Source organism: Dermacentor silvarum, chromosome 2, assembly GCF_013339745.2.
Source record: "Dermacentor silvarum isolate Dsil-2018 chromosome 2, BIME_Dsil_1.4, whole genome shotgun sequence".
Classification (NCBI taxonomy): domain Eukaryota; kingdom Metazoa; phylum Arthropoda; class Arachnida; order Ixodida; family Ixodidae; genus Dermacentor; species Dermacentor silvarum.
Window position 1 is genome coordinate 29,419,875 of NC_051155.1, and position 14,965 is coordinate 29,434,839.

At 48.9% G+C, this 14,965-nt stretch overlaps 1 protein-coding gene across 2 annotated transcripts in view; it reads right to left on the minus strand.

Moving 5' to 3' along the window:
* The window catches only part of LOC119441395 (vacuolar protein sorting-associated protein 41 homolog), a 153,711-nt gene that overhangs the window by 137,436 nt on the left and 1,310 nt on the right, over positions 1-14,965 (minus strand). For both annotated transcript variants that reach the window (XM_049661225.1, XM_037706019.2), the window contains exon 3: positions 1,725-1,820. In XM_049661225.1, coding sequence (XP_049517182.1) covers positions 1,725-1,820 — 96 coding nt within the window. The remainder of the gene's footprint in view (positions 1-1,724; positions 1,821-14,965) is intronic.

The following is a 14,965-nucleotide window of genomic DNA, read 5'->3' on the forward strand; positions in this document are numbered from 1 at the left end:
GCCAATAATGCGTTCTTATATTGTTAATACTTAAAGCAAGTCCCTCTGACACTCCTGCAACTCTGGGAGCTCCTGCAGTACTAACACTGAATGAATGAACCAATTCTCTTGCACGTCTGATGTTTTCCCCTATGAGGAAAATTTCACACAATTTGGCAACACTGAGTGCAGGACACCCACTGTTGCATGCAGGGGAGTAACAGTAACATTCAGCTCCAGTGTTCATCCTGTGCTCACGTCAGCACTACTCCTAGTCACAATTATTTGTAATGCAATACTACTACTACCACCACTACTAATAATATGTAACAATAATACTGCCACTGGGAGATGTTTTGTACATAGCGTTGTTGCATCCTGAATCTGCAGGGCGCATTCTTTGGTTGTTTCCATCGAGGCAGCCCCTTTCATCAGCGCCGCCCAGACGGCGACAGTACCCGACACCGACTATTACAAGCCGACCATCACGGAGATGCCAAGGATTGATGCGAGAGGCCAACTTCGTGGAATTACTACCGTGGGAACGGTGACGATCTCGGTTTTCCAGATGGCCCCGCAGTTGCGGCAAATGCGAGGGTGCAACATTACAGGCGGAGTTCAGTGAACAATACAACCCCTCCGATTAGCCGCACTAAGGTGATCAGATTCCCTAGTTGACCCAACTAGGGAAGACTACTGCTTTATAAGCGGATACATTTAGTTCAGTGGGCGTGTCCTGACGTGTTCTGTTATGTGCTCAGCCATGTAGTGAGCTGAGACATTCAAATTTCTCCCCCATGGAGTGGGATTCCATATTTGGAGCCACTGTAAATATGTGGAATAAACCCTTTTTCTCTCACTCCTACTCCCGAACGTACTCATCCCTATGACTGAAGGATCACCGGCCCAAATGCCATCCCGAGTCCCAACAGCGTTGTCATTTAAATAAATGACAAATAATAAAAGGAAGTTTAATTCTGCAGCATGTGCAAGCAATTGTACTGGGCAACCAATACTCTTAATTGAAAAAAAAAATTACCAGAAAGGTAAAAAAAAAATGTTACCAAGTGAAGCAAACATGTGACCACGTAGTCACTGACAAGTCCAGAATGCAATGGCAAGTACCCTCTGAAAGAGCATGTATACATTCCCCAGCTCATTGTCTTCTTGTTTCTTGTCCTCGATGCACGTGTTCCTTCCTTTGAATTGCCTCAGGCACTGTACTGTCCCAAAACTTGTCACTCTACTAAGGAAGCTTTCCCTTCAGGATCCATGTATGTGCCTTCTTACGAAAGGGCCAACAGAGCCGTTAGGCCTTCCATGGTTCATATACATCCTGGCTGCTTTACTGACTTGCGGCAACTGGGGGAGGATCAGGGAAATCTCTTTCCTAATCCCTTTCCAAACTACTGGATCTGCGATAGTCTGTGAGCCACTTTCTTAGCCTCTGCACTTGCTGATCTTGGCTGCTTCCGCATGTGGTGCATGATCACAGTATGCTCACTGCTGCAGAGAAGCAGGGGCACCTCCTCTCTGTGCCACTGTGAATGGTAAGTGAACAATTTTTTTTTAAAGTGCACAGGAACAAAAAGTAGGTGCTGTATGACAATTTTTCTTTCATTTTTTTCGTAGGAACCTCTGCTGCACTGTGAAGTTTTCATTGAATATATAGTAGTGATCGTGTAGGTTTCTGTACAAGCATCAAGAAGTGCTGCACAGCCCCCTTTGAAGGATCCTGTCCTCACCTTGGGGTGCACTGCAATGCAGCTGGCAGCACCGTTGCGCAGGATTTCGGGCATGTCGTTGAGAATGCGCTCATAGCGCAGCTTTGGCTCCATTTCCTGCAAAAAAAAAAAAAGTATCGCACTGCGTTTCCAAAATGACTGCTTCACCGGTATTCTTCAAGTGACCTCATGGACAAACATCCACACACCACTATTGATAAGTCCGCAATGGCTATCACGTTTACTCTTGCATAAGGCTAACAAAAGTGGCAGAACTTTTGAAAGCAGGGTAGGCAGTATTCAAGTGAAATTGTGGGCATGTAGACGAATAATGTTCGGCTAGTATGTTGATGACCACATTATGAGCAACTGCGCGAATTTATTTACTATGTTCAAGTGCTGAGGGATTCTTAAAAGGTCCATGAAAGGATTTTTGGCATGTTGAAAATAAGTGCTTAGACATACAAGGTATCCCCTCATGGAAAGCTTTCTCACAAAAATGTTATGGCAGCATGCTGTATTGCAAGAGAGACAATTGGGTAGAGATTATCTCAAGCTGTGGTACTCCCTCTCCACACACATTCTGTGTGACCATGGCTAATGACCCACCACACTGGGCAGAACGTGATGCGAGGGTTGTCTACTTCTGCTTAGTTTGAGCTAAGTGTGTTTTCTGATCTCTTTCCAAGAACTTCTTTTTTGTTGCTGTGGTGATACTGGCCCCAGTAGGAACAAGATAGAAACAAATCTGTTGTAAATTTGCCCTTGCACTCTTTTTTACTCTATGACATGGTTACTAATTACGACAGCCATTCACTTCTACATTTGTATGACTATGACAGCAGGAAGTTCTGTTCGAACTTGCAAAACATGGTTATCTGTTTGGTTCTGTGGCATCGAAAGCAAGGCACACGTTCTAAGACCGGTGTAAATTTTCCAAAGTATGTTTTAAAAGTGGCATCAATTCTGGCTATTTCAACCCGTAAATGACCTTATGCAACCTACCTCTTCCACAAAGAACATTACGTCAATGAATTACAGTTGGAGATGTTCTATTTGTGGCAGACTTTAGCATGTATCCATGGATAACAAATTCAGAAGGGGGTACAAAGATTCGTTAAGGCTCTCAGCTGGCTTTCTCAATCATCTTGAACCCATGGACAATTATCTCGCACAGCTGGAACCAAATTTTTGGATGGCTGTTTGCCTTATGAACACGAGTGATTTCCACAGTGCTCGAAAAAAATTCATAGCAATCTACGAGGCAACTACTGCATTCAGTTGCCAGTATAATGCATTGTATTTGGCATGTCCAGTTAAGAGATTCACTGAGAAAGATCTGATAGCATGTAGAAATGTACCGGCTTCCTTTCAACATAATGAATACCAAAAACTTTTCTATCATGATCATGAACACTGCATATTACAAGCTCAAATCCGAGGCCATAAGTGGTGGTACGAGTTGATGTGTGCTCATGGCAATGAATTAAAATGAATTCCCTCGCTCACAAAATGTGTATTGAGTGGACTTTCCATGACTACCGCCTTGACGAAATAATATAGTGGCATAGGGAAACACATGAAATATATTCTTGCGTCCAAGCACAAAAAAGGGACATGGGATCAAAAAAAGAGAAAGAGGAGGACGACGACTGTGCAGCGGCCATTCCTACTGTTCGTAGCCTGCTGTTCCTGCTGTTGCATGCCTAAATAAACCTCTTTTCCCCGTGCTTGTAACAAATTGGTGGAGGTGCTGGGTACACCTCATAACCACGGAGCCTACGCTGCTACAACTTTGCCGAAACCACTGACTTGTCGGACTTCCGCCACTCCCACCTGACCATGCCTGAAGAAGCCTGCCACCAGATTCCCGAAGGCTCCGACACGGCTCCAAGGCCAGCACAAGGTGTTCCATGGCAGTACTACTGGGTGCCACTCAGTTTCGGAGATAGAGCCGGAGAAGATGTAGACGAGTGGCTCACGAACTACCGCAGGGTGAGCTGGTCTAACGGTTGGAACTCATACGCACAATTGTACAATGTTGTGTTTTCCCTTACCGACACAGCGCTCGTCTGGTATGGGAATCACAAAGACACGCTCACTTCATGGGAGCTTTTCGTCCAGGAGCTCAGAGTGTGTTTTTCAGACTCCAGTGCAAAAAGGAAACGCACTGAACAGATGCTTTCGCAAAGGGCTCAGGTTCTCGGCAAGACCTGTACGACTTATATCGAAGAAGTGCTGGAACTGTAAAATAGCAACTCTGTAATGTCGGAAGATGATAAAGTTGGACATTCGTTGAAAGGAGTAGTCGAAGACGTCTACAATTTTTTTGATCGGCAAAGAAAGCTTGGGTTCCGTGTATGACATCATTCGCCAATGCAAAACCTTTGAGGCGCTGAAGATGAGACGGATAATACCGAAGATTTGACACATGGATAATGTCACAACGGTGGCAAGTGTAGACACGAGCTGGTGTGTTGACCTTCCATCAACAATACGGCAGATTGATCGCGAAGAGTTGCTCCATCGAGAAGAGATGTGCTGTCGCACACCCAGCATCACTGGTACGTACTCACCACACGAGATGAGGTGCACAGCCGTTTCGACCGCATGGCAACCGTTCACGCAGCGACCATTGAGTATAGGTCTACCTCGCAGACAAGAGGGCCCATGAGCTATCAAGATCATGACTACGGCCAACGCCCTCGCCGCACGCCCTCCTCCCAGCGGCCGATACCTAGCCATGATGAATGTGACCCACCTGCTAGCTATGCGGTTGACACCAACATGCCTGACTACATTGAGGAACATCGAAATTTGCGGCCTCTGCCGGTGTGTTTCCAATGCAGTGTCCTGGGCCACTTAGCAATGTTTTGAAATCGTCGCCCAACATCGTGGTGTGGTCGATCCAGGTTTTCAGACTCGCAAGCAGCGTGCCGGATGTTCATAAACGAACGTCTAGCGTGCATAACCCTCAAGCTACTAGGCGAAACACTACGTGCATCACACAGCATTACATGGTGCCCGGGACACTCGGGAGTCCCAGGAAACGAAAAGGCGAACGCACTAGCTCGCGAACTAGCGAACCGAGCTGACGATGCCTCAAATAAAAAACCAAAGGACCACACCCCACACGACATCCTGGAGCACCAGCGTCGCGAACAACAAATCTACGTGTTTCTGCATCCGCAGCTCAGAGTAGGAAATGCTCGGAAGTACACAAAAATCCAGACTCTGTGGGAATGTGCGACTCGTGCGTCCCGTGATGTTGTTTTCTCCGCATAGCTCGCGTCTCCTGTAGTCCGGCTTCTCCGCGTGGCTAAGCGCTGGAGGCGGTCGTAGTGGTTGCGGCGCGTTGCGAGAGATGGCGCGAGTGTCGTGATGCTAACGCCACCGAACGGCGAGGTGATTTGGGAGAAAAAGGTCGGTGAGCGACGCGGACGTCCCACGTGTGCCACGCTTCGCCAGACGTCTTGCGAGGCTCGGAGCGGGGCACCGGTATGGACGAACACGGATCGTTCGAACACGCCACCGTTCGCGTGACTTTACACGTGAACGACTAGGCGATGGTGTCATAGCATGGGGCGAACGTATTCGCTCGCTATCGGGTCGCTATCGAGTCGAACTTCCTTGATTTGTCGCGCGCCTGTGTGAATGTTGTTTTGGTTGTAATTCGGCTAGTGTTGATTAGTGTATGAAAGGTGCAATAAATGCCCTTTTGATTGTTTGCACTACTGTGTTGTCGTTCCTTTGTCCCAAGAGCATGTGTGAGACCCCACATCTGGCTGCCCAACGCGGACCTCTTGGGACATCGGACGATAATGTTGAGTTTTGCTCGGTTCGAGACAACCTTTGTTTGAACCGAAGCATATTCCTAGCATGAATTTTAATCGCTAGGGTCGGCGGCGTGCTTTCTTGAGCAAGGCGACGGTTGCTGTAGCGTGTTTGAACTTTTCAACATGCTAAGCCTTTTCGCGAGTGTTTTGAAGTACACTCGTTGGTACGAGAGCCACGTGGTCTGCATCCTGAGAGCGAGGCCTAGCGGCCGCGGAGCATTGGCAAGCCTGAAGCTAGTGAGTACGGAAGCCTCGCGGGGGGTCCGAATTTCTTATGTAAATAGCTTCTTCTATCTCTTTGACTTCGGAAGTCGCGGCTCAGGGAGCCGGGTGGCCGCGGGCCACGGGTGCCGCTACGGGCTGACTGGTATTGCGGTCTGGCACCGGGCGCTCCGACACCGTCTGGGACGGTGGGCGCCGCCAACTCGAATGCTGTGCGCACCGAGCGGGGTAGGACCACCTCACAGAGCTGTCTCCTCGTGGCTGCCAGTTGTGCCCATTTTGGGTGATATTTTTTTTTTTGGATGCCGGTTGTCAGGGTAGCGACGCATTAGGCCTAAGGCTGCACGAAGCCGCCTATCGCACGTGGAGGGACACAACCTGGTGGACCGTGGTGGTGAGGTGTCGCACATTGCTTCCCTCATTAGTTCACCTCGCACGAATTGAAATTCTCGTTCGACTCAAGAAAGTAAGCTTTGTTCACGTGAACTTAGTATCTGAAATGCCGCCCGAAATTTTGCTAGCCGAATTGAACATCGTACCACGTGGTAGAGATGGGTCACTCAGGAGCGAGCCAGATCTTGTGGGCGGCTCTTTTTAAAGAGCGAGTGAGCGGTCGTTCAGTAAAAATGAGCGGCGGTTCTTTTGGAGACAGGGAGCCGGTTCTCTCGCGTTCAGAGAGCCGTGCCGATGCGTTCCGTCAGAGCCGTGTCTTCTGCTGGGTGCGACTTCCGCGCCATCTATTAGCGGTACGAGAAAGCAATTTCCCTCCCGCCCTTCCTCGCAAGAGTCGCCTTCACCCCCTCACCTTCGGCTGAAGAACGAAAGAACCGCCGCTCACTTACTGAACCGCGGCTCCCTCGCTCTTCAAAAGAGCGGCTCAAAAGACCCGGCTTGCTCCGAGCGCTCAGGAGGCAGCCGCTCTTTTCGCCACGGCTCCCTCGCTCTTCAAAAGATCCGGCTCGCTCCTGAGCGCTCAGGAGCCAGCCGCTCTTTTCGCCACGGCTCCCTCGCTCTTCAAAAGTTCCGGCTCGCTTCTGAGCGCTCAGGAGCGAGCCGCTCTTTTCGCCTCGGCTCCCTCGCTCTTCAAAAGACCCGGCTCGCTCCTGAGCGCTCAGTAGCAGGCCGCTCTTTTGAAGACCGAGGGAGCCGTGGTTCAGTAAGTGAGCGGCGGTTCTTTCGGAGTGAGGAAGCCGGTTCTCTCTCCTTGAATGAGCCATGCCGAACCGTTCCATCAGAGCTGGGTCTTCTGCTGGGTTTCGATGTTTTTCGATTTCTGACCGACGAATGGTGGCCGGTGTGGGCCGACTCGCGCTACTGCTACTCGCTCGCTGTGTGTGGTGTGCGCAGCAGTCCCCTTGGTTTTTTGTGTGTCTTATGGTGTGGCACCCGATGCCACCGAGGGGAGAAGTAAAGAAGTCTTAATTGGCAAAGGATGGTACCGTTCGTTGCCTGCTGCTGTTCGACCGATGTCGCACGACTCTCACCAATTGCACATCGTGCGCTGGTCCAATCCCCCGCGGTCGTCACGATGTCAGCAGGGGGAATCTGGTGATGTCAACTGCGGAAACGATGTCTATTGGTTGAACAAGAACCTACGACTTCCGGTTAGTCTGCTAGCAGGTAAGCGCGCTTTCTGCTCTTCCTCGTCATGCTGCTCGTTTGTGCACCCTTGCGAATCGATAATTACAGCCCGCAACGCAAGTGCCAAATCGCTCGCGTTCCAACACAGTCGTGCTTAGTGGTCTGATAAACTGCGCGAACAGAGTGCAACAGTGTTGGCCTTTCCAGACGTGCGCGCAACACAGGGTCTATAGCGGTACGCTTCGCATAACATGGGCCGGCACCGCAGCAACAGCGGGTATCCGAGAAACGCTGAGTCCACGTTACCGGCACGGTAACTCGTCGCACGCCGTTTGCCATTCGCGGGCCGCCGTTCGACAGTGGTTCTTGCTCGCGAACGGCGAGATTTCCTTGCCGTACGTAGAGAGGATGAGACCGGGACTCATTTGTCCGTCAGATTCATCGCCGCTGAACGCTCGACGGCGCCGATATCGTCACTAGGCCTTTTCTGGTTCCCTTCAAAGCTAAAACAGACGACGCTTTGAAATGAAATACCGACGCTCACAAGCCGCAATATTTTCTTATTGTTGTTATCACTCTTTGCGAAGTACTTGTACACAAAGAAGAAAGATACGCTGATATTAGCGGCGCCGTCAGCTGCGATGCGACCACAGCCGAGCCCGTCATCTCCCGGCTGCAGCTGATGTTTTCGTTGCTGGTGGCGGAGGCGCGCAGGTTCGCGGTCGTCGATTGGGCCATTGATGGTGCAGCGGGTGGGGCGCCGGCCAAACTGCCGTCTACTTTGGACACCTCTCGAGCGGCAGACGTTCTACAGCACTGGCGGACGGTTCGCTGTCGGTATATGTGCCGCTAGCGTGGACGTGACCAGAAGTATGCAGTGTTTTGAGAAGCACGTTGGCGATGACGTATGTCACGTGACCTTTCGAGAAGCACTCGGCGAGGAGGGGAGAGCAGCCGATGAGGAGAGTAGCGAAGGAAAGAGCGAAACGAGCCAGAGCCGTTTTTCGATCATCAAATGCGTGCAACTCCGCTATTACGGCACCACTTCGAAAAATTCTCGCGGCTATGCGTTTGTTGTAGACTCGTGCACAACTGCAACACCACAACTAAATTTCGACCTCTGGGTGGTTTAGGGGTCTTTAACGACAAGAGGTGAACGCACAGTTTACGTCCTGGTCTTCACATTTGTGCTAATTAGTGTAGTCATGAAAATGTCGCCCATGACATCCATTTCAGTGCATTTTCTGAGCGTGTATCATTAGCACATCAATAAAACGAGGCCAATGATCTGTTGTGTTGTAATAGAACTTCATTTCTTTTTTTTTCTTTTTTTTTGTCCTGGTGTACGTATGATGGCATGATCGCCAGTATCGCACGTGCACTCAAGAGAAAAAAAAAAACGAAAGGTACGTGCGGCAGTTTTGTGGATTTTTCGTATGATTTTTGTATTGTACTTCAAGAAACGATTTCTACATTCATTTTGCATGGCGTTACAGCTTACTCATATTATAGTGAACGTACATGTGAATAAATGAATAAAGTTGAAACATAATGTACTACATCATTTTGTGTTCTTAGTTTGAAAAGTTGATTTTAAAGTACCACAAAAACGGCCGAGCTTCTGTAATGATGATGAAGTTATATATTTTTTTTTTCTGAAAAAGTACGTCGCATTCTGCCTGTCACAGTATCATAAGCATTTTATCCCCAATATAAGAAAAGAAAGCTTCATTAAAACTAAAAATTAACGCTTTTATTATACGTAAAAATATTCTCTAAACATAGCGAACATACCAATAACACGGTTATTAAATTATGCATATATCGTTTTTTTTTTTCAAAGCCACATAACTATAGAATATGCATAACACAGGTTACACGTTTAAGTGAACCGGTGAGCCGTTCAAATGAACCGGTTCATTTCAGTGAGCTGAGCTGTACCGAGCCGCTCACTGAAGTGAGCCATTTTGCCCATCTCTACCACGTGGGCGATGCGTATGCCGAATTCCTCTCCCTTGCACTACTTTAGTGTTTGTCGAGTGCGTTGAGTGTACACAGCGTGAGCGGATTCACCCCTGGTTTGCTGTCACCTGCACATCGTCTGCGCTGCTGCCCCGGCCTACGAACGAGCCACCGCTGGCAATGGAGATGCCTGTGGCCAGTTCGGCGCAGCGACTTCGGCAGCTGCCTATGTCCGGCTTGCAACGGTCGGCGGCTGGGAAAAGAGTCGGCAGTCACCAACGGCTACTGCGACTCTCGTCGGCGCGAGCGATGCTTGCTCGTGCCGACTTCTACGTCGCCGTTTCCGGAGTCCTGTGCTGGAGTCGTGCCATCGAATCTGCAGAGCTGGTGCTGTGACCAACGGACGCCAGCGGTGAACCCCAGAGACAATGTCGGCTCGCATGTCGTGGATAACGTGTGGACATTTCCTCGGCGGCGCCACTGTCGCATGTACTAACTTTTGTTCGCGATGCGCGCGTTGATAGACCTTGTGACATGTTTCGCCGGAGTATGTGTAGTGATTTAAGGTTGGGGGGATGTGGGGATGCACGACTCTCGCGCGTCCCGTGATGTTGTTTTCTCCGCATAGCTCGCGTCTCCTGTAGTCCGGCTTCTCCGCGTGGCTAAGCGCTGGAGGCGTTCGTAGTGGTTGCGGCGCGTTGCGAGAGATGGCGCGATGGATGGATGGATGGATGAGGCTGAAACCTTTAAATCAGGCGGTGGCATACGCCACCTAGCCATGACTATGAACATATTTTGTACTTTGTGGTGGGTGAAATTTCACCCATGCCTTGATTTTATCCACCAATCAGATAACCTCTGTTTGGTTATTTCTACCCGCTTAAAGTCTATTTTGCCTTCACTGTCCCTAAACCCCAATGCTTTGAAAAAATCAGCCCCGTTGCTTTGCACTGTAGGGTTAAGCATTTTACAGAAAAGTATGAGGTGTTCAGCTGTTTCCTCTTCTTCTCCACACGCACAGCACAACGTGTCTATACCTTGGTACTTGACTCGGTACATCTTAGTCCGCAATACTCCCGTCCTGGCTTCAAAGAAAGAGCTTCCCCTAGAATTATCGCGATGCTAATGCCACCGAACGGCGGGGTGATTTGGGCGCAAAAGGAAGAAGGCGCTTTCTCTTGGGCGGGGGGATCGGCGGCCAACACGCACGAACGCTTCACGCGTGCGCCGGCCCGCTTCGCGCGACCGTCGCGCGAGGCTAAGAGCAGGACACCGGTATGGACGAACACGGATCGTTCGTGCGCGCCACCGTTTGCATGACTGTACACGTGAACAACTAGGCGATGGTGTTATAGCATGGGGCGAATGTATTCGCTCGCTATCGGGTCGCGGTGAGTCGGACTTCCTTGATTTGTCGCGCGCCCGTGTGAATGTTCTATTGGTTGTAATTCGGCTAGTGTGTATTAGTGTATGAAAGGTGCAAAAAATGCCCTTTTGATTGTTTGCACTACTGTGTTGTCGTTCCTTTGTCCCAAGAGACCCCACAACGCACACCTTTCCGCACTTGGGACTGTGGCGTGCAACGTGGGGAACACTATGTGCCGGTCAATGTCCCTGGTGTGGGAGGCGGCCATCTCTTCCCTACGTTACGTGGGAATGTATATGTAGGCCACCGAACGTTAACTCGCCCCTCATACTGACCTCACTCAGGGTGTCTTGGGAGGCCGTCCTCGCTCGAGCTGACTTGGAGATCCAAAAGGGTCTCTTAGACCAGGCTGAGTGTACGGCAATGGCCACTGGAGTCCTGGACTAGGGACCCACCCTTCCTGCTCCCTTGCCTTTATTATTTATTCAATAAATTTTTTCATTCATTCAACGAGGACCACACTTCTTACAAGGACGACTCAACAGCCGTACCCCACCTCTTGGTCAGCTGGCGCTCCTCCCAGCAACGATTACTGGCAGAGAAGCTTTCGGAGCCACTTGCCGGCATCTGACAGGCCTTTGACGTCGCCACCATCCTCTCGTGCGCCCCGGTTACCTCAATCTCAATCGCCCGTGCGCTGCTCTGGCTCGCCTTCGCATCCGGAAAACTAGCTAGCGCGGCCGATGGGGGTGAGGTCACTCGACACATGCTATCGACAGGAATGCCCCCTGCAGTTGTTTTGATTAAGAACAAAGTGCATGTACTTGTTGATGGTGTGTCTGCAATGGCTTTAGCGGAAACCGGAGCATTCGTATCTGTAATGAGTCTGGCTTTTAAAGGTCTGTTAGGGCACAAAGTTGTATTTCGGTGGGACCAGGCTACAAAATTTCGTGGAGTTAGTGGCAAATCATTGTGCCCTGTTTGTGTGTGCACTGCAGAAGTATCCTTGGTTAGTGGAGTTTTCGCGACCAAATTAGTAGTTATTCCCCGGTCAACGCAGGAAGTGATTTTGGGCATCGACTTTTTTGAAACAGTGTGGCGCGACCGTTGATTGCCGCACGAGGGAAGTTTTCGTCGATTGCGATGTTTAGTCCGGGCTCTTAGAGGAGACTTGCTGTCAAAGTGAACTTTGTGCCTCTGCAGATACTGTTGTGCCTGCCTCCACCTCTGTGTGCATTCCGGTTGTATGTCACGGTGAAGTTCCAGACAGTTTCGATGCCTCCATAGAGCCAATTCATCTAAACTGTGTGAAAAAGAGTTTTTGTCCCTCACTGTGTGGTATCCATTGGCAACAGGCATGCTGGCCTGTGGACAGCTAACCGCTCAACAGAACCTGTGTTGCTTCCAAACGGCTTGAAACTCACCTACTTTACAGAATACACATCTTTGTCCGTCGCCATACTAAGAGATCCGCCGTGTGAAACTGCTGACCTTCGCCACCTTTCAAACAACAAGCTTCTGTCTATGATAAACAAGTCGCTTAGCACAAGGGAGCGCCATACCTTGGTGGATACACTTTCTAAGCATCTGTGTTTGACTTTGCGCAGCCAGACAAAGCGTTCTCGATTCCAGAGTCTAGAACAAGCCATACTATCGACACGGGATCTGTGCGCCCGATCAGGCAGAAGCCTTATCGCGTCTCGCCTAATGAGTGCAAGATAATCGGGGAACAAATGAGATACATGAGGAAAAATGAAATAATACAAGAGTCCTCGAGTCCTTGGGCAGTCCCGGTCGTACTCGTCAGAAAGAAAGATGGTAGCTTGAGATTTTGCGTCGATTATCGAAGATTAAACGCCATGACTAAGAAAGAAGTCTGTCCACTGCCCCAGATTGATTGGCAAATTCCAATGCACCCGGCAGACAAGGAGAAAACAGCCTTCATAACCCCGGATGGATTATTCGAATTCAATGTGATGCCACTTGGGTTGTGCAACGTTCCAGCAACCTTTGAAAGGTTGCTGGACACTATTCTGCATGGGTTAAAGTGGAACATCCGTATGTGCTATCTTTACAACATTCAATGAGCACAATACGTGCCTGGATATTGTTTTAGACTGCATCAAAAACGCTGGCCTGGTTCTGAACTCCAGAAATGTAACTTTGGTGACCATCAAACCCTTGTGCTGGGTGAACTTGTTGACAAAGACGGTATCTGGCCTGATCCCCTCAAGACAGCAGCTGTTGAGGCAGTCTGTGCACCGTAGTCAGTGAAGCAACTGTGTAGTTTTCTGCGTGTTTGCTCTCACTTTCGCCGATTTATTTCTGGTTTTGCTGACGTCACCTATCCTCGGACATATCTGCTATATAAAGACGCACGATTTGAGTGGACACCAGAGTGTGATTCTGCATTTCTTCACTTGAAGTTCCTGCTGACCTCCCGACCTATTCTTCGTCACTTCAATCTTACTGCGCTGACAGAAATACACACAGATGCTAGTGGCGTTGGTATAGGCGCTGTCTTGGTCCAATGCTATGACGACTGTCAGCATGTCATTGCTTATGCAAGCCGCTCATTAAGCAAACCTGAGCGCAATTACACGGTGATAGAGCAAGAATGCCTGGCTGTAATCTTTACAGTTCAACGATTTCGCTCTTACTTGTACGGAAGCCCATTCCTAGTCGTCAAGGGCTACCATTCCCTGAGCTGGCTCGTGAACCTTTGCGACCCTTGTGGTCACCTTGCGCGCTGGGCTTTGAGGTTGCAGGAATATAACTTCACTGTTTCCTACAAGAGTGCCCGAAAACATGCTGACGCAGACTGCATTTTCCGTATGCCGCTTACCACAATGGACTGCGACGATATTGATCATCTCATTGCCTCAGTGACACCCGCTTTTACAGATATCAATGCGTTCAAAGCAGAACAATGGACAGACACCAAATTGGAGCCACCCTTCACTTAAGCCCGTTCTAGTGGAACAAACAGCTACTGTGTACGTGACGGGCTCCTGTACAAAAGCTCCTTTTGTACAGCCCTTAGCAGTGACGCACCGACGGGGGGGGGGGGGGGGGGGTTCGGGGGTTGTAACCCCCCCCCCTGAGGCCGACTTAACCCCCCTCTTTTGTTTAAACCCTTTTCCTGTGCATTTGAGTACTGCAACCAAGATATAAGACGCGCGATCGTCTGCACACTCACAAAAAGCGCATTTTTTGACAATTTCCCGTGAAGAAATTGGAATTAGTGCTATTTAGATGGTATTGGCAAACTGTCGACCCCCCCTTGGCAGAGATCCTGGGTACTGGCCCTTAGGGTGCCTGTACAAACAGGTGCCCGTAGTGCACTTTTGCAAGTTTATTATAAATTACTAATTCGCCCAGGTCCACATCATGTTAGCCTGGTTAAGTTAGCTAAGTTATTTAGATGAAGTTAAGTTCAGCTGAAATGATATAAGTACACTTTGCAAAGTCTTGGGCATATTACGAAAGTGTCAGCAAATATTAGAGATGTGGGAATAGTGATTTTTGAGACCGAATCGAATACGAATAGAATACTTTTCAAATAGTTTTCAAATAATAAATAGCCGTTATTACAATGTATATAATACGATGTTCACATCCCACTACTCTTAAAGTGAACAAGTTTCTGTCATTACATAGTATGTTATGAAGCGTTGCTTATTAAAAGCAAAAATGGAGCATTAGAAGCAAACAAGTAGTTTTGTCACATGCACATGGGCTCTCCAGAGAGTGTGAATCATCGCTGTACAGCCTATAAAGCATGGCCATCTAAGTGACATAGCCTGCCCCACTATGCAAGTTATGTTTTGTCTATACTATGCCCGTGGGGTTGAAAATTCACCCTGCGTTTGCTCCAATTTTAGGTTTATTTGGGAGCAGTTGACGTTTAGAAATATTTGAAAAGTATTAGAAAAATATTTGCATTGACGAATAGTGACTATTCGATTCGAAGACTATATCTAATAGGACACAATTCGATTCTTTATTCGAAAGTTTCGAATATTCGCACACCTCTAGCAAATACACTACCCCAGCCTCAAAAACTCACATTGTACAATGCTGTTTTCTCTCCGCACTTGAATTACTGCCATTTGGTATCGGCTACTGGCATGAGGCCACCGCACAAATCGGTCGAGTTACAATAAGGTGCCTCGCATTGTTTCGCAGGTCTACCATACAATGAGCACACAACCGAATTATATGGTAGATTGAAGGCCATAAAAATTATAATTCTTTAGGATTATGACTCGTTAGCAGCTCCCCCACCCCCTCCC